Source organism: Polypterus senegalus, chromosome 8 (assembly GCF_016835505.1).
Source record: "Polypterus senegalus isolate Bchr_013 chromosome 8, ASM1683550v1, whole genome shotgun sequence".
Lineage (NCBI taxonomy): Eukaryota > Metazoa > Chordata > Cladistia > Polypteriformes > Polypteridae > Polypterus > Polypterus senegalus.
Genome location: NC_053161.1, coordinates 153,804,695 through 153,829,171, shown reverse-complemented (window position 1 = coordinate 153,829,171; position 24,477 = coordinate 153,804,695). Strand labels below are relative to the sequence as shown.

The window sequence follows — 24,477 nt, the reverse complement described above, 5'->3', positions numbered from 1 at the left end:
AGCCAACACAGGGCGCAAGGCAGGAAACAAACCCCGGGCAGGGCGCCAGCCCACCGCAGACATGTTATTGTGCCTTTGGTTATACAGTGCCTATAAAATATTTTTTTGTTTTATATTTGTAATGAATTTCGACTACTTTGGAGAGATCTTGAAATATCAAACAGATTACATTAAAGGGACTTTTTAAAAAGTTTTTTTTTTTGGTTGTGCTCACTGTGAACAGAGCCAAGTTCAATCCAGTGTGACAGTAACATTGGAAAACCTCCAAGGAAGTGGATACTTTTTATAGACGCTGTATATTGTCTCCTTTCACAATACATTCGTTTGTTTTTTTCTTTTTAAGTCTTTCCTTTTATAAGTATAAAGTGAGGACACTTGCTGAGTGCACAAAGTGTTGAGTGTGACATTATAAGATCACAAGATGGCCGTGCCCCATAGTGACTTATGGCATCATAGTCATATTTTTCAAAATGGCTGCACATGATTTCAACACAAAGGGAAATAAAAAAAAAAAATAAGAAAAATTATTAAGTAAAATAAAACATTTTTTATACTTTATTGTAATCAATACTTAAGCTCTGATATAAAACGTTATACCAACCTTTGCAGGGTACCCATTTAAAAGTGAAATTTATATGCATTTTAATGCACAAGTACTATTTATTTGTTAAGACTAAAACTGCGATTGCCATATATACCAAATTTTGGGCACCCAATTAGTCACCATTTTACAGCATATCATGTGAGAGAAATCCCAGCTTCCAGACATGTGCTTTATCCACTGTTTCTATTCTTGATATGTGTGATTTTATTTATTTTTACTTATTTATTTATTTGAATCACCTCTGCAGTACTCAAGTTCTGAGATACCGTGTGCTCTTCTCATACTTGCATGTTTTGCTTTCTCTACAGGTTTTCTCTAATCAAATTGAATACCGAGGCAATTCAAGAATTTTTGTTCCTGTAAGTACTTTATGGTTGATTTCTGATATATTTTGGGTTATTATCTTATTGAAAGATTCTACTTCTTTTCAGCATCAATTTCCACACTGACCTTGGGAAATTTTCTTTTTGGCTTTATCAGTATTTATGTGGTACATTCTTCCAACTTTCACCCTATAGTTTATTTGCAGTTTTTTTAACCCCACAGTATAACACATTCACCACCACATTTAACTTCACTTACGTTTCACCAAATATATGTTATGGTTGTAGGCACACAGTCCCAATTTTGTTTTGTGAGTTCACTTTAGTCTAACTTATCTAGCTATTGTTGTGCACACTCCAAACGTGAGTTTTTAAGGAAGGTCTACTTCTGGTAATTCTTCCATGCAGATTGTTATTCAGTGTCTTTACAACATCCTTAGAGCTTACAAGGATCAGAAGGTTTAATCGGCTCTGGAATTGTCTTTCCCGGGCTTCATGAGTTTTGAGGTTTAAAATATTGAATCAACAGAGAAAGGTGTCTGAAGTTTTGTGGACACTTCATTCGCTTTGTAATTGAACAGATTAATAGCAGCTGTGCATGGAAATTTACATAAAATGTCATTTTCATATTTGGATCCAGCAGAGGTTATGCTAAAAAGTGGCAGTGAAACTTTGAACCGGGCTTCCTAACAATCCATACAGCTGTGTGTAGGCCTAGGGCTGTAATGTCATATACATGTACATTGTGCCGTACAACTTTCATTGCAACAAACCACACCATTTTAAGTCTACACTGACACAAAGTCAAGTTAAGCATGGCTAACTGGGCCTTCTAAACTCTAGGTAGTCAAATGGCACTTCGGTCCTGGCACTAGGTATAAAAATATCGGGAAGTGGTCTCCCCTAGACTTTCTCGTATACTCAGATATGGGGATGGATGTTTGAGGAGTTAATCGTAAAACTGATTAGATTTTTATATACTGTACATTGAAAAAAACATCAACAACAAATTAAATTAATACTATATTGAACAATTATCATAAAAGTAAAGTTGAATAAATCGCACTCTGCAGCTGCATGAATAAAAGTAGTACAATGTTTTGTACCTAATACTTGTATGCAGAATTTGGTTGACCTGAATAAAAGCGTACTCAGGTTATCGTGTTTACATAACTCGCACATAAGTAATTCCAGAAATGGTATTTTCAGACTCGGGGAGGTCTAAAACGTCAAGATTCATTAAAACGTCGACATCAGATTTTTGGACGATTACAAAACTTTCCCTATACTTTGTATACAAGAAAGTGAAAAAAAGAAAGAGGAAAATAAAACATAAGAATCAACTTTTGATCAATGTGCCCCGAGTCATCTTGTGGAAGGGAAGGTACAGCAAGAGTATGGATCTGTGCGACACTTGCAAGTATTTAGCTACTAACAAAAGTTTTGCCATCCATTTTCTCATAGCTGAATATTTGATAGAACAATAGATAGGCCACCATAGCAAAAGTGGCCAAGCATGTCTAAAACAGGTTTATAGTGGATTCTAAATCCTGATGCTATATAGGCTGACGTTACGGACAGGACTTTTTGCTTTAACTCCAGTAGTAAGTCATGTTTGACTAGATCTCTGTGTAAATTTAGCTCACTTCACTCTGTAGGTAAGTCCAAAATGTTTCTATAGGATTGCTGTGACCTAGCCATTCAAAGGGTGACCTTTCTTTTCTTGAGATATTCCTTATATGTGTCTGTTGCCTGCTTCAGATTGTTGTATTGAAAGTGACCTTCTTCAGTAATTTCATCTGTGTGACAGGAGCTTACAGGGTGTTGGGCTAAGACACACATTTTCTGCTTTGTCCTTAACATAACTGACATTCCCATCATGTTGGTGCTGCCCCCATTATGCCTGACATGCTGTGCTCTTAAATGTCACATTTATTGTATGTAGTGATAAGTGAAATACAATAACTTTGAATGACAATCATAATATTCTACACGCGCTTCTTTGGACCAGAAGAGGTTTTGTTTGTTATCTGTCAGACGTCTGCTATGATTTCTTCATACCTTTGGTTGATGAGTGACCTGGTTGGGTTTATGAGGGTTTATATAGCCTTGGCCTTCTACCTGATTTTGTCATGCCAACTGAACCACCCTTCTTAAGTTTTGTAATAGGCCTATAATATAACTTTAAAATGAAAACATTTAGTGTCACTTAGGGCTGTTATTAATATACTTCCAATATTATTGGTAAGTTTTAATTGCACAGTCAGCAGACTGAATATTGTTCTTCAACAGTTAACAAATTGGTCAACTCATGATGGGAAAGGAACAGAAGCAGAAAATGAAAAAGCACAACTGTTGATTTTCACACATCGTTTTAAAAACCTGGGGACAAGAGTTGAGAAAGGAATGAGGAGAGTAAGATGTCAAAATTGTGGATGCAAAACAGTCATCATGAATGTGCTGTAAAATTTTTCCTGAAAAGCTCAAATTCAGTGTAATAAGATCAGTACCGGTATTTGAGAATAGGAAATATAATTAACCAGTAACGGCCTACTGCATGTTAACGTGCAGTGAATACACTTGACTTGAGCATTCATAGTTTTCAGACTCAATCTCTCTACGTTTATCATTCGTTTGCTCAGAGGTTGATGCGCTTGCTGCTTCCTGAGCAGCTCTTCTTTTCTCCACCCCAGCGGCCTGCTGCTTCGCTTCTCTTCATCTGCATCTTTTCGCGTTAAAACTGATTAAGTTAGTTTTTGTGTTGCAATTACTTAGTATGTTTTCTTTAATTCTTCACTTAAGCTGGCACTTAATTCTACAATCTGCCTCAAGAATGATTAAAGATATGAAGAGGTAGGGGAAGTGACCCGTGAAGGTGGTGAGGAATGAGACCGGCGCCCATACGCATGCGCAGCACAGCCGCCCTGCTGTGTGCTGCAGAGAGTTGATTCTTCAATAAAATAAGACTAAAAATATTAATAAAAATCATCACCCCAAAAGCGGATAGTAGACATCACGTAGTATATGTGGACTAAATTTCAAGTTAATAGGTGAAACGGTTTATGCAGCGGTTTTAAAATCCTGCAGACAACAAACATCCACGAGCTACAGGTGATTTAAAATCCTGGACAGACAACAAACATCCACGGTAGCGTATTATATAAGACCTTGGGATTAATAAAGTATCTATCTATCTATCTATCTATCTATCTATCTATCTATCGATAACTTAGGAAACTACTGCTAACTTGGCCTGGATTTTGGGAGAGTCCATGAAATGTCCTACTAGGAGCTATCAGAAGATGCCGTTATGGCAGAGATTGGCACACACATTCCAGGAGAGGCAAAATGTTTTGTAAGTGCTAGACGACAATGAATTTGACAGAGATGAAATAATATGCCTCATAAATCTTGTACGTCACATGATCACTCCATCTATGCGAAGAAGCTGTACGCCAAAATAAACGTTTTGGTAAAGTTACATGTTTTGGCCACAGGGAAAATGACGCTTTGCAATAGTGATAACACAACCAAGCATTTCTTAAATTTTACACCAACTTTCAGTGTCCTTATAACACATGAGGTAAAATGAAGATGTATTTATTTCCCCACTGCTTTACGCAAGGTAATGTTAATAAGCAAGCATGCAAATCACTGGTTTTCCTAGAGTGTTTGGTGTGATTGATAGTACACACATGAATATCATTTATTTTATTTAACATCATTTATTTATATAGCACTTTTTCATACAAAAAAGAAATGTAGCTCCAAGTGTGCATGAGCACTCATGTGAATCGTAAGTGATAACACAGTATCAACACACAGATGTCACAGATGAAAACTTTATTATTGATGTTGTTGCAAAGTGGCAACAATTATGTGCAGCTTAACACAATATCCTATGGTGTCTTTCTTTGAATATTATCTTTTAGGTGAGGCCTTAACATTCGTATTAGACAATAACAAAACACGATTTCCAAGGAACAAAACGTCTTTATGAATGCCATATTGAGGCTCATGGAACTGTAAAATTGCAGCTTCATTCTGAAATGCGAACTCCTATTCCCTGCTGGACTACTTCTTCCCAGGTCTTTGTGGGACAAAGCCACAAAGTCATAGACTTGGAACATAGCTTTGTTTTCAAACATCAAACCTGTTTATATGTACCGCTCTGCACTTGGGCATCAGGCTTTAGTTGGTTTAACTGTGGTGCAATTACTAGTAACAACATGACGGCATTCATGAAATGGAATAAGAATTTTAACACAACGTGAAGAACAATATTCATATCAAAAATTAACCAGAAGAATTTGGAACAGTTTAAATAGGATCATAGCTGGTAGCAGTCAGTCCCTAGAAGAATGCGAAATGAGGAGTCTACTGTTTTTTTAATTCAATTACATTAAATATATGTCTGTGAAGATATAGTAACAGATCTTATACTGAAATCTCTACTGAAGTCAAAAATGAATCTCTTTTTCATTAATAATAATTGAATTATTGATACAAGCACTTCAAGGTTTGTCTAGCCACAATCTAATTACAAATACCATTATTTTGAAAATTTGGCAATCAAAATTTAATTGTAGATATTGAACATAGGCGTCAGCGTAAATGAAATATAGATAAAACCAGTAACGGCGCACTGCACAGTAACGTGCAGTGAACCCACTTGACTTGCATTCCTAGTTTTCACCCTCTTTCTTCGTTTAGCATTCGTTTAGCATTCAGAGGATGATCCGCTTACTGCTTCCTGAGCAGCTCTTCTTTTCTCGACCCTAGCGGTCCACTGCTTCTCTTCTTTCATTGGCATCTTTTTGCGTTAAAACTGATTATCAGTGTTTGTGTTGCAGTTACTAAGTACATTTTTCTTAATTTTTCACTTCTTCAATCTGCCTCAAGAATGATTTAAGATATCTAGAGGTAGGGGAAGTAACTGCGAAGGTGGTAGGGATGAGAATGTTGCCCATACGCATGCGCCACACGGCTGCCCTGCTGGTAAGAGTTGATTCTATAATAAAATAAAAAGAGGAATAACATTGGAGGTCAATCATCAATACGAAAGCAGATATTAGAGGTCATGTAGTATATGTGTGCCACATTTCAGGTCAATAGGTGAAATGGTTTGCGAGCTACAGGTGATTTAAAATCCTGGACAGACAAACGAACAGCCACAGTAGCGTATTATATATAAAGATGTTAAAACAGCTTCTCACATTAAAGGCTTCTACTCTGAAGACATGTATTCATTTTAAGTAACAGGTCAGGGCTTTATTTACGTACTATATTTATAAGATTGTTATCAAAATACTACATTTGTTAATGTTGACTCTTGTTTGATTTCCCCCACACGGAGCTTGTAGATTTATCATCCTTTTAGTCTTAAATCAGAGCCTTTTTAGTGGTGGTGGCAGTTAAGGAAACATGCTGGTAAAGCATCAGGTTTATAACTGGCAATTTGTCATGAAGCTTGAGTAATTAATGTGGACTTTAATTAATTAATTGGTTGGAATATTTGTTTTATTGCAGTGAAACTGAAAGATGTAACGTAAATGTGTTGTGTTCTTTTTGCAGTCCTCAAGGAATTGTACTCCATTGTTCCAATGGAGGAGACAGCAGAAGCTGGTATTTCCAGGAAAAGCAGTATGAAGGAGAAGGGCCAGGGTACTCGGAAGACCCAAGAGCTGGCATATAAAGATGATGTGGAGGATACAGAAGAGAGAAGCAGTGATGTGGAAGAGGAAAGTTTCACGTTAGACAAGGGGTTTAATTTCAACTCTGCAGTGCACATTAAGGAAGAAGACTGTGATTGGGAATCAAGCGACTATACACAGCAGACTGTCCGAATTAAGGAAGAGGATGATGAAGATGAAGAGGAGGAAGAGGAGGAGGATTATGAATGGGACACTGTAAGTGTTAAAGGAGACTCTGAGGAAACACCAGAGGACTTTGATGTACCAGAGCATGAAATTATAACCTGTGTTAAAGAAGAAGAAGAAGACGACGATTTCAAATCCGAGTTTATTTCACAATGTTCTTATGGAGATGAAGAGACAACTGGATTAAATTCCATGTGGAACAGTCGCCACTATATGCAAGAGGATCCTGACCATGAACAGTCTAACTCGGTGGAGTCTAGTGCAAAAACATCTGAAAAGCCTTCTGCTTCAGGTCAATCTGGTGAAAGTAAGTATTATGGGATTAAGACCATAGGATATTTTGGGGATGCAAGTGTTGACCAGTGATTTATTCCTTTTTTTATTACAACAACAACAACAACATTTATTTATATAGCACATTTTCATACAAACAGTAGCTCAAAGTGCTTTACATATTAAAGAATAGAAAAATGAAAGATACAATTATAAAACAAAATAAATCAACATTAACATCAAATAAGAGTAAGGTTCAATGGCCAGGGGGGACAGAAAAAACAAAAACTCCAGACGGCTGGAGAAAAAATAAAATCTGTTGTGATTCCAGACCATTAGACTGCCCAGTCCCATCTGGGCATTCTATCTAACATAAATGAAACAGTCCTCTTTGGATTTAGGGTTCTCACGGAAGGGCTTGATGATGATGGTCACGTAGAGTTCTGCCTTTTAATCCATCTATCATTGTTGGAGCATCATGAAGCTTTGAGTAGGTGGTGGTGGCGCAGGCCACCACCACAAAGAAACCGGAAAAAGAAACAGAAAAGAGAGTAGGGGTCAGTAGCGATTTTAGAGCCACCATGAATAGTTATTTTGAGGAAATTGAACATACAGAGTATCAGGATTAAGTTAAATTGAAGTTATAAAAAGGCCATGTTAAAGTAATGTGTTTTCAGCAGTGTTTTAAAGTGCTCCACTGTATCAGCCTGGCGAATTCCTATTGGCAGGCTAGTCCAGATTTTAGGTGCATATTAGTAGTGGTATAGTTTGCACTGAAATAATGTAAGGCAGTAAAAAGCAACAAAACCCCAGAGTCCTCTTGAAAAGCAAAATCACATTTATTTCTAAACAATCATTGTTTTCTGTTGTATGCTTTGGAATCTTTATTTATCAAAATTCTGTTGATTTAGGGATCATTCGTGTACCACTGAAAATATTTTATCTTTTTGACTCTGATGTTACAATAGGGCTGCCTTGTTTGTTTTTCTAGTGGGAACTGCTATTTTGTGCTTGTTTTACATGGATAATGTCCATTTACGAGACTGTCGGCTATTACACATGGCTTCATCATATCTGTTAAGAGGGTGGTTATGGCAAGGACCTTATCCTTGTATTGAATTAATTTAGAAATCAAGCAAACCTGTTTTGTAGTTTATTACGGTAACACATGTCAAATGCAACTCTTTGTTAGACAATAGTCAACATGGGGTTGATAGCTTGAATTATACGATTAGTGTTGTACATGTGACATTTATCTGCATTTTTGAAAGTTCAAATCTGTGTGGAGATGATTTTACAATTGGTTTGAATGCACAAAAGATTGGGCTAAAGTGTGAAGGGTTTTTTCAGTGAATGGCTGTAGTGTGATGAGGGAATTTTTCAGAATTACATTAAAAAAGCTGGTGGGGCCATTGTTCGTTCTTTATATGTTCAGACTCGGTCGAAAGATGATTAAAAAGTTGGTTATGTCTGTAGATGACACTAAACCTGGTGAATAGCTGGATATTCTAGAGCAGGCGTTGCTCGTGTTCAGTCCTGGGGTCCTCCTGTAGCTGCAGGTTTTTGTTCCAACCTGTTTCATTAATCTCGTCGTTTCGTTTGCTGACGCTTTTTTTTTTTTTTTTTTGCTTCTAAAAAAGCTCGATAATGTTAGATTTACACTTGGAGGCCATAAGACACATTTTTTTCTGTATCTTAAAATGCTTACCTTATTTTTTTTTAAAGTACTTTTTTATTGAAGTTTGATTTCTTAGTTGTATCCAAAAACAGATAGTTAATGATGAGCAGAGCAGACACCAGTGCAAATGACTCTGAAAGGAGCAGCTACTTCAGTGTAAGCATTTGTGTGCTTATTAAATAACCAGAAAAGCAACAGAAAAAGTGAATTCTTAGCTATCTAACAAGTACAGTATATAAATTCTTGCTTTATTCAGTAAGAATATAGAATAACCAGTTTGTAATTTCTGGATGGTTATAAAAAACATAGAAACTGTGAAATAACAGCTTGGTTAATTAAGGTAGGAGTCAAGTTAAGAGAAGGAACTGGTTGGGACAAAAATGCAGAAGGCCCTTAGTACTAAACTTGAAAGGAATTTGCCTAAAGTCCACAGGATCATTACAGATGATTTAGACAGAGTTCAGGGTTTGGCAGATATGGGGAAGATGAAGTTTAGAGTGAGTAAATGTAAAATGTAAGAAATATTAGATACAGTTACATGAAACGTAAAATGAACTGGGGACAAACCTAACAAAAATTGGAATGCTAATAGAATGCTGGGATACATAATGTACATATGCTGTGTGTGTAGGAATTGCTGAAGTTCTGGGCTGTTAAAATCACGAAGGGTCAAATTCTAACCATGAAGCAGTCTTGACATTTTATTTGAGCCCATATTTGTATTAGCTCAAAATTGCTTTTAGCCCATGTTTACATATAGTATTTCTATCCATTTCCGTAGCTTTTACGTTGATTTGTGACTAATAATCCAGCAGCAATATTAAGACTATTAAGTCTCTTTCTGTGGTTTGTATTATCAAAACTGCCTATGAAGCATGTTTCAAAAGTTGCCTTCCCACTAGTTTTTAAGGTCATTTTGTTCTTTCGGAGAAATGACTCTTGATAAGAGATAAATGATGATGTGTTGTGTGCCCTTATAAAAGCCGCCTGCTCAATGCAACAAGCGCACACACATCTTAGGATCCGTAGCAGGACGTAGGACATTTGTGTTTGTCTAACAATAAACCCTTCCTTCAGGCTGATCAATGCTCAAAAGTGTTTATTTTTCATACACAGTAGATGATAATTTTAAATGCTTCTAGATGTGGTTGAAGTCAGAGAGGCCGTTTTTAACCTGTGTAACACACTTGTCAGGCAGCATTATCTGTGCTAGAAATATGAGCTACTAGGCTAAATCCAGAACTGATAGGGTGTGAGCAATGAAGAAAGATTGAAGGAGCTGAATGTTTTCAGTTTCAGCAAACTGAGATTAATGACAGAAGTGTTTGAAGTTGTGAGTGGATGCTGTATAGTTACCTCGTATATTAAAGCCAGTGGTAACACAGGGATACAGATGGTGATTATTTTAAGGTAAATTTAATATAAACCTTGGAAGTGTTGTTCTGCATACTAACAGTCGTAAATGCATGAAATAACTTGCCTAGTAGTAGTAGTATTGTCACACGTTCAGGGAAATTCTTACTTCTTCAAACCCTGTTATCGTGCAACATGTCGTACAACATCCATCCATTTTCCAACCCGCTGAATCCGAACACAGGGTCACGGGGGTCTGCTGGAGCCAATCCCAGCCAACACAGGGCACCCACCAACACACTCTAGGGTCAATTTAGAATCACCAATCCACCTAACCTGCATGTCTTTGGACTGTGGGAAGAAACCGGAGCGCCCGGAGGAAACCCACGCAGACACGGGGAGAACATGCAAACTCCCGGGAAGCGAACCCAGGTCTCCTTACTGCAAGGCAGTAACACTACCACTGTGCCGCCCACATGTCATAGTGTGGCACCATAATGATGAATGTTTTAAAATATCTTACCTCATTTTACTTCCCAAATCAACTAACCTGGTAGCATGCAGGTTATTTTAGGATATATGTGAACTTCCACAGGAATGCTCAAAGTAAAAGCAATGTTTATACCTGCAAAATACCCCATCAGAGATCAGGTCAGGAGGATTGATATATAATAGTGCTTGGAGAAACCTTACATTTTAATCTTACATTCTGAACAGGATAATTTGGCAGCTATATATAGGCTGTTTACAGCTTTTGTTAAAGCTTTTCTTATATTCTTATAATTGTTTATGCATTTCTGCACAACATGTAGCCAAGATCATTATTCACTTTTTATTCATCAGAAATGATGGCCTTCAATTTACCATGAAAGGAGTTAAAAACCAGCCCCAGAATTATGTGTGTGGAATTTGTCGTATGGGCCAAGTTAACTGCCACATCTAAATTAGCCTGCTCTATTTGTGTGAGTGAATGCTTTCTGTGATCGACTAATGTCTGATGCAGTGGTGGTGTTTACAGTATTTTACTGTCAAGCTAGTCTCCCGATCCCAGGGATCTGGCTTTGGAATGAGTGAACTGGAAAATTAAGTTAACAAGTTTTTATTGAATGAAGTATTCATGTAGTGAAATCACAATGAGAATATAGGGGAGCTTTTTTTTAATGGATAGCATTTTTTAATTAAACTTATGCACAGTGGCAGAGAGGGAGTTGTTTGCAGCTGGATGAAGTTGGAATGGGGATTTTTAATATATTATTTTATTCAGGGAAGACTGTATGGCTTTTGATACAGGTGCTGCCTCATGATCTTTAGGTTTTATTGTAGCAAACCATGTCTTACACTTTCTGAGTTAATTTTAAACTGAAATTATTGTCATGCCTTTAGGAAATAGAGATTGACTAATCTTTTAGAGTATCTTTTTTTAAAAGACAAGGAAACGTAGCGTATTAAAAATTGAGGATGTCTGGTGTCTTGAGAGTCACTTTGTCAATAAATGTTTTTATTTGAGCGGCAATCTTAATCTATTTTTGAAAGGAGATTCTACCCAGCATGCATCGTATGTGCCATTTTGATTGAGACACCAGTCAGAGTGATTTACGCTTTGAATGTTTGTCTAGAATTCAAAGTTGTATTCATAGTCTTGCAAAAATGCATTTGCAAATGGTGTCAAATGTTTGCAAATAATAAATTAATATAATATAATTATATAATATTATATAATAATATATATAATATAAAATAATATTCTGCTGTGCAGTGCATAACACATTTTTGAAGCTTATTTTCTGTTTGCATGTGAGCAGGGGATCTGAACGAGCACATGAAGTTGGTTACTGTTACAGCTATGTAATAAGCACAAGAATCTCTAAATGTTTTTCTTCAATTTTACACTTTTTCTTAAGGAGAATCTACCACTTGAAACGACAGAATTTTAGTTTTTGTTACTTAAAGCTGTATTTTGTATCACAATAAACAATAAAACAGCCAAAGATGGACAGGGTCACTGCAGTCAGGTTTGAAAAAAAACGAGAGGACAGTGTTTGTGAGACTGCAGGTGGGGAAACAGAATAGTAAAATTTATATTAGTGTTTAATTTTAGACACTTCTGGCCTAGATACACATTCTAACCCCTACTCCAGTCTTGTTAGGATTCTGTAATATTATGTGACAAGGTGTGCAATTTAGATGTACCTACAGGTCTCACTGTAAGAACCTTATTTTGAAAAAATGGTTTGTAAGACCAGCATTCATCAAACAACCAGAGTGATTCCATTATATCTTAAGTAGAAAGAAGTAAGTATTTATCGTTAACTAAGAAACTCTTAAGGCAGAAATTATTCATAAACCAGGCAGGAGGAAGCTTGTCAATTGCATCTTTCATTCAGGGGAGAACCCTGTTACAGCGATATACTAAGGGACAGTGCCCTGAGTAGATGTTGTCAGCAAATGGTAACAGAGCAAAGGCAGAGAGTCATTCTTATAGATAACTGAATTTGCATAACAGTGCCGAGTTGTTGCTTACTGTGATTGGTTCACTGGATTGCACTCACTGATTGGGTCATTCATTTACACACCCAAATGCATAGGCCAAAATAAGTCTGTTTCAACTTTCGTTGTCTTTGTCTTAAGTTCAGTTGTTACCCTTTTGTTATGAAATTTTATGTTTACGTGACAAGTGTCAGTTCTCCTGGGTACGTGATATTGGCCAATTTCTTAAGCCGGCTCCTAGAACTCTTGGTTTCTTAACCCTTTCAGTAATTCTCTTCAAGAGGGTACTGTATGTTTACATATGAGCACTGCATTCCAGTACTCAACACAATAAAATTATCAGCACCATTATACTTTGTTATTGTCTCACATATTGAAGTAGTTTGTGCATCATGTGGTGGTAGTGAGCCATATGAGAACAGTTTGTAATTCTATTTTGTTGTGATCAGAAAAATGACAGTATCAGATTCTTTGGTGTGATTCCAATCAACTGTATGACTGCCACTGTCTTTCTGGTAAGAAAGTAATTGCCTGCACTAAGTTTGTTTAATCTTATTTATTTATTCAATTAGAGTGAGTTTCCCACTGGAAAGGGAAAAAGCATAAGACCACAAAGGTCACAAAGAGAACTCCCACCCAAAAATAGACATAAATAGAAAGGTAAAGCTCCTCAAGTTTATCAGAAATGAGCATACAAAGGTGTAAGCAATCCAGCAAAGAATTACAGGATTAAAAGTCAGTAATGCATAAACATAACCAAAAATCATCTAACAACAGCTTAAGTGCATACAGCAACTAAAGAATACAGCACTCACTCCCATGATCCTCATATATTGTATTGTACATATTACATAGCAAACAACTGAACCTGCATAATGATACAATGGTACTTAAGCTTAAAGTTGCATTTTCTTACAAGCTAGAAGTTATTCATTGAGAGTTTTAGGCTCAGGTCCTGTACAAATGTGTGACAATGATTAAGCAATTGGGGCTTATCCCTGATCCTAACAGCTGCTTTAGTGTTGTGAGTAAATGTGCCTTTCCTTACTAATTCTTTGTCTTTGACGTCTACAGATTTACAAGAGGATGACAGCTGTTTTGAGTCTTCATTAAATGAGACATCATTTCAAGACATAGCTCAATATTATCAGCTTCAAGAAAATATGAAGAAGTCGGGTGTAAGACCTTTGAAATGGGCCACGGTACAGAAATATCTTCTACCTATGGCAAAGATGTCTGGGGTGGATGCCATCAAAAGTCTCCAAAACATTCAAAATGCGAATTCAGGCAATTTGTTACCCTGTCCATTATGTGGAAAATTTTTTAAAAATAGCTCTGACTTAGAAGAACACCAGCGGAATCACACGCAGATGTTTGGTTGTGAAGAATGCGGTAAACAATTTGTGCACAAAGCTCATCTTAAAATGCACGCGAGAATCCATACTGGAGAGAAAACCCATTGTTGCACTGAATGTGTCAAGCGATTCAGAGTATCCAGTGATCTTCGCAAACATATGAGAATTCACACTGGTGAGAAGCCACACTGCTGTACTATGTGTGACAAGCGTTTCAGAGAATCAAATGATCTCCTGCGACACATTAGAACTCACACTGGAGAGAAGCCGTATGGCTGTACTGAGTGTGGCAAGCGATTCATTGATAAAAGTTCTGTGCAAAGACACATGAAGATTCATGCAGAAGAGAAATTATATTGCTGTAGTGAATGCGACAAGCGATTCAAAGAACTTCGTGCACTTCGGAAGCACGTGAAGATTCATGCTGAAGAGAAGCCGTATTGCTGTAGCGAATGTGGCAAGCAGTTTGTAGAACAATGTGCACTTCGAAAACACATGATAATCCATACAGGAGACAAGCCATATGGCTGTACCGAATGTGGTAAGCGATTCAGAGACTCGAGTGATCTTCAGAGGCACACGAAAATTCACACCGGAGAGAAGCCATATGGCTGTGATCAATGTGACAAGTGGTACATTGATAAAATGTCTCTCCAGAGACACAAGAAAACTCATTCGGGTGAGAAGCCATTTGTCTGTGGGGAATGTGGCAAACCTTTCATTGATAAAAGTTCTCTTCTGAGACATGAGAGAATTCACACCAGAGAGAAGTTGTATTTCTGTTGTGAATGTGATGAGCGATACTCAGAACTCCGTGATCTTCGAAGACACATGAAAGTCCACGCTGTAGAGAAGCCTTATGGTTGTACTGAATGTGGCAAGCAATTCAAAGCGTCAAGTGATCTTCACCGACACATGAGAATTCATACCGGAGAGAAGCCGTACTGCTGTAGGGATTGTGGCAGGCGATTCAGAGTCTCGTGTGATCTTCGTAGACACATGAGAACTCATTTGGGCCAACTGGCAAGACCACCTCCAGCTGACAAGACTGCAGCCAACTGGCAAGACAACGGTGAACTAGAAATACAAGAAATTCAGTTGTAAAACCAACTGGTAAAGAATAAAGAACATAAATACAGTAGAAAAATATTCTCCTCTATCACTCCAACCTCATGTGGATCAATTACTGACCTATGGATGGCTTAGCAGAGGCAAACGGAGAGAAGGGTGAACATCTAATCATGGCTATACAAAACAGTGTCCCTTGTGTTAGGTGGTTCAAAGCATCAATAGAAAAATAATCGACAAACAACTTTGAAAGTAACACGAGCCATACACCTGGTTGCAGAATACAAGGTACTGATGGCCATGGCTTTGCACCAAGGTTTATGCAAAAATAAGATGTCATATCTCCCCATTGGCAACTGCAAAGAAAATAACCTACCTATCACTACCACAGACTCATTAAAACCACAGTTCTCCAATAATATTGTAAAATGTGCTAGTCACATGGGGCACGCTAACCGCTATATGATAGGATGCCCAAATATAACGTTGAACGAAAGTCCCTCAGAAAAAGCCTAAATAATTATTAATTCCAAGAGGCTGCCTAAGATGGCAGAGACAAATAATAAAGAGATGCCATCTGAGAACTTCCAGATATTGGATAAAATAACTGATTGGTTCTTGGATCCACGGGATATATGAATAGAAAACTCTAGAAGATCTGGAGATTAATATCACTCCTGAGCTACAGAAAGCAAAAATGTTGCAAGGGGCAATGCCGGGACAACACAAAGCCTTTGCTGTTGAGAGTAAAAGCATTATGAAATGTGAGATGTACTTCTGTCGCAAAACTTTGCATGGTGAAACTGACACCTGTGAGAAATATGGCAAGAGCTTCACACCCACCTAAGTGGTCTTCAAGTACACAATGTCATTCAAACTGTAGAAAAGCCAGATGAGTGTATTGAATGAGGCAAGCATTCCAGTCAAGTGTACTTCAAGCGCACATCTGAATTCACACCAGAGAGACGCCATCTTCCTACCTTTATGTGGGAAACTATTCAAGACTTTTAACCTGCAAAGAAATGCACCATTGTAGTTGCAAAATAGTAGCCAGCTTTCTCTTCTTTTTCTAAAGTACAACATTCAGATAGTGAGATAATGGAGATGCAAATGTGCAGGTAGTCGCTGCATACAAACTTCCATAGAAAAGGAAAGATATTTGGGAGAACTGGCTATAATGAGTGAAGAAAACGCATTCAGAAGAAATCTCTGTAATTGAATTGTTACACCAAAGTAACTGCGTTGACATATGGATGGAGAGGGAAAGAGAGAGGAAAAAATTACAGAATGCTAAGAAATACAGCTTGAGGTAAGCCAGATGTGAAAGAATACTAAAATTGTTAAGTGTTTTTGTTTTGTTTGTTTTAATTTTTTTTTTAGCTCCATAGTACTTAGCTTACTACCAAGACGTTGTCTTTATTACTGTTACTCCTGAGGAGGAGGCATTATCTACAGGCAATTCTCGTACAACACTTACAGCCAGTTTTACAAGAAGACTGTGACTTTAAGAGTGATGTTCCTCTCCGCCTAGCAGACCCAAGTGGACATAACCCTCAAAGTGGAGAACTGCCGTGATTGCTATAATCCTAGTCAAGAACTTCAATGAAATTTTGTCAACGTCCGTAAGTGTTTATTAGCTCTGAACTGTTGCTTTGCAGAAGATTATGCAATTAGATAGCAAGCTTTTCCAACTAATTTAAGAGAATAAAAACAACATAGTTATCTGTATACTTTTTTTTTTTTTGCATGCTTTTTTTTTTTTTGGTGGTCCAAAGAGGAACGTTTGGTTATTCAACAGGATTTTTTACAAGCAGGTATAAAAATACTATAAGCTTGTCAACAGGCTGTAGCAGGGCCCATGAAATATAAGATTGTTTTTTTTTTTGTTTGTTTTTTTTTATTGTAAGTTTAAAAAGAAAAAACATTACTGTTACTTTTTATTTCTCATTTGACTGTTCTTCTTGAAACAATGGAAGGAAGGCAGGAAATGTTTTTTTTTTTTGCGCTGTACACAGCTTCACAAATCCAGCATCCTGGGTTAAAACCCCATACCTTCCTGTTGTCTTTCTCCTCTTGTCTTTGGGGCCAGCAGTTTGATACAGAGGCTAAGAAACTGAACTTTAAACCTTCAGGGCGGCGGTTCAATTCCAGCCTATGCCTAACTATGTGACCCTGCCTGTGCTCTTATCTGTTTAAAAAAAAATAATAATAATAATTCTGTAAACTATTGTAACGTGTACTGGTATTGTAAGTCGCCTTGAGTAATGACATCAGCTAAATATGTAGAAATTATAAAAAAAAAAAAAAATAGCTGCAAGTATATGTCCTCTGTTGATAGGATGTGCATTAATAAAGGACTTTGATTAATAAAGATGATTACCTTATGTGCACCGTGCAGTTTTAAATAAAACATTTGGGTGGAGTAGAGGGCAGGACCTCCTTTCCCGGTAGACACCACTTTGAGGAGAGTGTCAGCCTCCTGTTCTCTTTTACTGTAGTATTAGGGTGTTGTACTGTGGTAGCCATTATGAATGTAGTGACCCCTTTTATTGGCTAACTAAAAGGATTACAATATGCCATCTTGCCTGAAGAAGGGGCCTGTGTTGCCTCGAAAGCCTGCATATTGTAATCCTTTTAGTTAGCTAATTGCTTGGCTTTTCTCTTTTACTTTAACGCAACACTGTATTGGGTATTATATGTGTTTGTCAATCCCATTTATTCATTTCAGAGGTGTGGACTGCACATCATACAACCAACCCTGCATAGAGTTCACGACTCAAGGCACACCCCACATAGTCACTTTAATGGGAGACCGGCTTAGGGGCGCCAGCCAGCGTAATGCGGGACTTTGGGATTTTCGAGGAGAACTACATGGACACGGGTGGGCCAGATATTTTAATTTTAAAGGAAAGATTCTGTTTGCATTCGCCTTTTAAATTCATCCTCATTTATGTCAGTTTTTGACTACTTTGATTTCACTGGCTGGAACTTCATCATCTCGCACTCGCCCCTCAGAATAAAATTGAGACATTTCTCTTTCAGACTTTTTAAACCTAGGGAATTACACGTGTTGTAGCAAAATTCATTAATGTTTTTATCAATATTTACTTCTTTCCATAGGTCAGGGATCCTCAATCACAGTCCTGGAGGGCCGTAGCGGCTGCAGGTTTTTGCGTAATAAGAATCTCTTATTGCTCAAGTAACACTTCTGTTTCACTTTAGTTGTCTCGCTTGTTAAGATTTTGAACCCTTATTGCTTGTTTGGTCTTAAACAGCTGTATTCTCAGTTTTTAATTGTTCCTAATAATAATAATTCTTTGAATTTATATAGCGCTTTTCTCACTACTAAAAGCGCAAATCAGTAATTGCAGAGTCTCTGTTGGCATTTACGGGATTCAAACCGGCAACCTTTCCGATTGCTGGTGCAGATCCCTTGCCTCAGAGCCACCACTCCTAATTATCAATAACATGCAAATGACAAAAGAGAGCGGCATTTCTCCATTTAGCTAGTTTCCATTTACTCCTCTGTGTAAGTATCATGCACTTTTGGGTTTAATTAAATACTTGCAAGGAAAGTGAAGAGAAAAAAGTGAAGGACTGAGGATAGCTCGTCCATTTTGGCCTTAAAATCATTTGGATGATATTATTAGAAAGAGGAAGAAAGTCTAGGATATGAGAATGACCTGACATGGCAGAGTTAAAGCCCTAGCAAGCTATGAAATTAAATTATTGGCAAGAATTGCTTTCTAATTAAGCATCCAGGTTAGAACAAAAACCTGCGGCCCTCCAGGTCTGTGATTGAGGACCCCTGCCAAAGGTGTTGGAATAAACTCCCTAATACTATGAGTGTTGGTGAATGTGTCAGAAACGCACAACGTTGTTATAAAATATCTACAAGTAATAGTTCTAGTTGTAATGTTTTGAAGCAGTGCAAAAAATACAGGATTGTTTTTTTTCCCCTCTTCTTCCACTGCAATTCCCATTTTTAAATGTAATTGGACTACTCCAATTTTTTATGGCTGGATGCTTTTCCTGATGCCATCCCTCCCCAATTTTCCACTTTCACTGTTTTCAAATAATCAAACGTATCCATTTTTGAAAACCCATGGCATTGTATCATTTTGAAGGGCAGACATTACTGTCTCACAACATGTATTTGGTAAAGAAATTATAAAGTGTATCCAAATCACAACACAAGTTGCTCTAAGATTCAAAAGCCTATTTCCAAAAAAATAAATCTGAAATGTAGAAAGTGGAATACAGAGAGGTTGGAATGTCGTACCGTTTGAAATCTGAAACCCCAACCCATTTAATAGTCTGTGTGTCTGAATGAATGCAGTTGAATCAGAGAGGGTTAACAAGCTGGATGGATGGCACTGAGGGTGAATGTTATTATAAGAGCGCACTTCAGCCATTGTGAGGGAAGAATGAAAAGCGTTGCAGCGTGGTATTAATATATGTGATACGGCATTGTAGCAGCAAAATCCGCATTATAAATATAGCAGTGAGGAAAGGGATGATGTGTATTTTTTAATTGTGCATTAGTGTTTGGTTCTGCCTCTGGATCCAAAACATTGGCTTACAGTGTTTTGCTGCAGATGTTCTTTCAGATGGTTGTGGCGAGCGCCCCCTTCTACGTTGTGGTGTGCTGGGGAGGCAGCATAAAGAAGAGGGACACCTCGCACCTGGACAAACTGGTGAGGTGTCAGGCTCTATTGTAGGCATGGAGCTGGACAGTTTGACATCTGTGGCAGAGCGACGGGCACTCAGCAGGCTCCTGTCAATCATGGAGAATCCACTGAACAGGATCATCTCCAGACAGAGGAGCAGCTTTAGTGACTGACTTTTGTCACCGTCCTGCTCCACTGACAGACTGAGGAGATCGTTCCTTCCCCACACTATGCGACTCTTCAGTTCCACCCGGTGGGGTAAACGTTAACACTACACAAGATTATAGACCGTTATATCTGCCTCACACTCCCCACCTTGCATTTTTTAACTTGCACTGCGCTTTTATTGCTCTTTCATTAATATTGGTTTTATCAGTATGCTGCTGCTGGAGTATGTGAATCCCCCCTTGGGGATTAATGAAGTATCCTATCTGGCTGTCTATCAGTCCATCTGTTATAAAGTGCCATTGGCATATCTCTGTATCTGTGCTAAAGATATATGAATGTATATGAAGCCCTGTAGTGATTTATTCTTGATGTTAGCTGAGGAATTGAGAGCATACAGAAATTTAATTCTGCCACTCAAAAAAAAAAAAAACTAAATGACATTTTCATAATATTTGATGTTGTTTCACAAAGACCTTGCCTACTGAGGTTAGTAATAACATGCTGCACATGTGCCCACCTAGTGACATCTCGTGAGAAAGTGCGCAAGTGCCACTTGACCGCATCCTACAAGACCAAAGTCGTACGTATACATGTAATCCTGCATGTGCGGAGGGGCACATTGGATCAGCCGAGTTAAGGGTCGCAGGGCGCCAGTGATTGTGGCAGCAGCGCTGGGAGTGAAGTGGTATGCCTGCCTTTTGCTGTCTGAATCACACAGCCAAGCGGAAAATAGTGTGCCACATGCAATCTAGTAATAGAAACCAATAAGTAACATACCTGTCTAAGTTTGATCTAGTTATTTACAATAGATATTTTAAAAACCGTGCACTGTTGGCACAGCAGTTAGTTTTCCATACCCGAGATCTTTGAGGACTCAGGTTGGGGATGGATGTTAATGACTTTACAGCACTTAAATGACTAAATGTTCTTTGTTAACTGAGAAGCATTGGTTACACATTTCTAGTATTCAGTAAAACGGGTGATCATCTATGTGTTTAAAACATATGGGGGAGAACTTGCAAACCCTGGCGCTTTGAGGGATCTGTGCTCAATTTCCACCTGATTAAAACTAAATGTTTATGTGTAACATCTGTTCAGTTCTGGGCGCCTGATTACACACTCTTTCCAGAAATAACTGTCACTAGAGGACCGGACCGAGCATGCGTGTTCACGATAATAACAGCAGCAGGCACTATCTTTGAGAAATAGTGCAATACTTACTTTTCTGAGTGGAGAGAATGAGCTTCCATAGGGTCCACTAGTGACAGTAGAGGGGATGCTTTGTAAAAGACACACACACACACACACACACGTGTGCTGCTGAAGAGCTGCTGCATCTCAAATAATCAGACATGCATTTTTATAACCCAACACGTCCTGAAGCCAGGAGACAGCCATACTGTCACAGAAGCAAGTCGTAAAATTCAGAAGATTCCTGACTTCTATAAATAACACAAAGGCAACTCCTTGGCATTGACAGATCTGCGGCCTTGAACGTAAAACGGAGATGTGTCTAAATGAACGTGGCAGATAAAAAGCAGGACTCCTTTTTCTTACGAAGTTAACTGTCCCATCATGGAGACACTGATTCTGAGTTTTTGATGTCATTTTATAGTCTTAACTGGAAGTGAAATAGTTTAGGTCTTAATTTCCTATTCCCCCAAGAGTTGTTGCCATGCAGCTTATTATTACGTTGATAGTTATAATTATAAAGATTAAGATGATAGATTAGATATAGATCAAGCCTGCTCTCTTTCTCTTCCCCCCTTAACCCCCCACCCTCCCTTTTTGCCTCCCCAGGTGAGGCTAAAACCCACTTCACGCAGTCCCAGTCCTCTGACATACCCAGAGACAGAGCACGTCCAAAGCACATCAAGCCCCCATGCAGTGGCGCTTTAGGGTTAAAAGATAGAGATATCTGTTACCAATATAGTCTTTAAAAGAGAGAGAGAAAAACAAAGAATTTTGCACTTAAAATATATATATATAGTCTTCAGCAATTTTAGTGCATTAAGATGATACCCCCAGATAATAAACCCGGGTGATGGTGTTAAAGATGTGTCCAAAATAAGCATAACAAGTCTTAATGCAGTAATAGCAATAACAGCAAACCAAGGGTATGATATTGAACAGTCTCATTTAGGGTACACATGAAATAATTAGAAAAGAAAAAAGAGAAAAAAAGGGAGGAAAAAGTAATTAAGCACAATAAAACATAAACATTTAGCGCCCTAGTAATAATAAGTAATAATAAGAATATGAGAATATATGCTGATAAAAAAACCCGTATTTTAAAACAAATAGATCAGACAGTAGATTATTAATCCTATCATTTATCATTTACCGCCATGACTCACTATTATGTATCAGAATAGTCCCAGGATCAGCTTTCTTAATTCATTTTCTGTTTCTTCCTTGCTAGCGAAGACATAGAAATGACCTTGCCATTGCACTTTCAGTTTTGCCGGATACAGGAGGCTGTATTTGACACTGGCTTGCCGTAGCCGCTGTTTAATATTATAGAAAGCTGCGTGTTTAATAGCTGTTGCTGGAGAGAAGTCAGGGAAGACACGAATGTGGCTATTTTCATATATAATATCTTCCTTTTTTCTGAGGAGTGCCATCACCTCTAACTTAAATGATAATCGTTCAATACGAACTATAAAAGATCTTGGTCGGGGTCTGACAGTGTTTGATCCGAATATCTTTTTTTCTAAAAGTTTCCATAAACTGTTCATTAAATCAATCAGGAAGCCTAACCGAACAACTGCCGAGCAGGTCTGCTGTGTGTCTGTGCCCACCATACAGTATATTGGTCCTCCTGGCTGTGCTGCATCTTACGCCTGAGACTTCAAGCCACCTTCTCTCTGACGTGACATGAGGCCTCTTTTTGTGACATTTGACATTTCCAACAAACGCGCAGCACTGGTGAACTTGTTTAGTTCTGCGGCCTCCTCCCCGAGTTCAAATTGTGGTGTGTATAGACCTTGTATGTTCTTGGCTTGTCAAGGTGTGTTCTTCTCCAGATACTATCCACTATCTTTTCCCTTCTCCTGGTTAGGTTGATTGATGACTTTTAAGTTGTTCCAGTGTGAATGACTTTGTGCAAATGGAAATGGAAAGAGCCCGCTGTGAGAAGAAGATATCCTTCCAGTTAGAAGCCTGGCTGGTCACTCAAGAGATGGCAGTTGTCCTTCCGCTCTACTGGCTAAGATGGCTGCACTCTTCAGTGCCAAGGTTTGCATCCACCAGCTTCTGAAATTGAGAGGGCCTGGTGCAAAAATAACCGTAAGCATACAGGAGCTCAAAGTGGTCCTTTGGGTTGGAGTTGGTGGTGTTTGTGGCTGGTAAGGTTGGCTCGAGTCTGTGCTCTGAATCCAGCCGCTCCAAGCGAGAGGGCAGACACTCCATGATGCCTTTCGTCAGGTCTTGCAATGAGTGAATGTTCCACTCTGTTCACTTTGTACTGACGGTGCCTTTTTCAGGATTGGGATTGTAAACTGAAGTGACGACACATACAGAAAATTAAACACGATAAACATCCTATAGCTTCCTCCATATTTTAAATGTCACTGTTCTATCAAATTTGTCCAACCATTTCAGTTTTTGCCAGCGTGTGCTTACGGAGGGCAGAGTCCACTTTCAGAACTCAACTTGAAGATTCATCAGGACCCTGTTTTAGAGATGGCCTGCTGTTTTACTGCACCGATTACTCAGTCACACGGTGCACTTGGCAATTTAATATTTCATTTGTAAGTCAATAAGGAGGGAGTGGGACCGTTAAGTTGCTTTGGGAAATATCTGTTAAAAAAAAAATTGCACCTTGAGATTTTCCACAAGCATTTATGATACCTGGAGTGTGTGGGTGGTGAGCTGCCAGCTTCATGTCAGTCAAAATGACTTCAATGGAATTAAATTGTGAAGAAGGGCGGCACAGTGGGTAGCGCTGCTGCCTCGCAGAAAGGAGACCCGGGTTCGCTTCCCCGGTCCTCCCTGCGTGGAGTTTGCATGTTCTCCCCGTGGTTGCATGGGTTTCCTCCCACAGTCCAAAGACATGCACGTTAGGTGCATTGGCGATCCTAAATTGTCCCTAGTGTATGGGTATGTGCCCTTTTCGGTGGGCTGGCGCCCTGCCTGGGTGTGTTCCTGCCTTGCGCCCTGTGCTGGCTGGGATTGGCTGCAGCAGACCCTCCGTGACCCTGTTTTAGGATGTAGCGGGTTGGACACTGACTGACTAAATTGTGAAGATTATGCCTCTGTACCTGCATGTTTTAATTTAAACTTTTACATTTCATTAACTGAATATAACTCAAATGATGTGCGTTTATTAACGAGGGTTTTAGAAGCAAAGCTAAGCAGATTAGAGCTTGGTGGGGTTTGAGGTGTCGGGACAGCTGCTGGGAGAAGACAAATGAGCAAGAAACGAATCCTTGCCTGATTTCTGCTGTCACAGGCCTGGCTCAGAAACACATGGGACACGCTTTCTTAAATTGAAGTGGAGGAAACTAAACTGGTAAGTTTTAAGGTTTTTTAAAAATGAGAAAGAGGAATCCTACACTTACATTATAAAATGCAAGAGTCGGCTAATTTTTGTTCTTTTTTATACAATATTCTTCACT

General features: G+C 38.5%; 1 protein-coding gene across 2 annotated transcripts in view; it reads left to right on the top strand.

The window, feature by feature from the left end:
* LOC120533178 (gastrula zinc finger protein XlCGF57.1-like) overlaps nt 1-17,404 on the top strand; it is a 32,782-nt gene extending 15,378 nt beyond the window's left edge. For both annotated transcript variants that reach the window (XM_039759910.1, XM_039759909.1), the window contains exons 2-4: nt 913-963; nt 6,502-7,113; nt 13,672-17,404. In XM_039759910.1, coding sequence (XP_039615844.1) covers nt 6,531-7,113; nt 13,672-15,056 — 1,968 coding nt within the window. In that variant the 5' untranslated portion in view covers nt 913-963; nt 6,502-6,530 and the 3' untranslated portion in view covers nt 15,057-17,404. The remainder of the gene's footprint in view (nt 1-912; nt 964-6,501; nt 7,114-13,671) is intronic.
* Nucleotides 17,405-24,477: the final 7,073 nt, after the last annotated feature.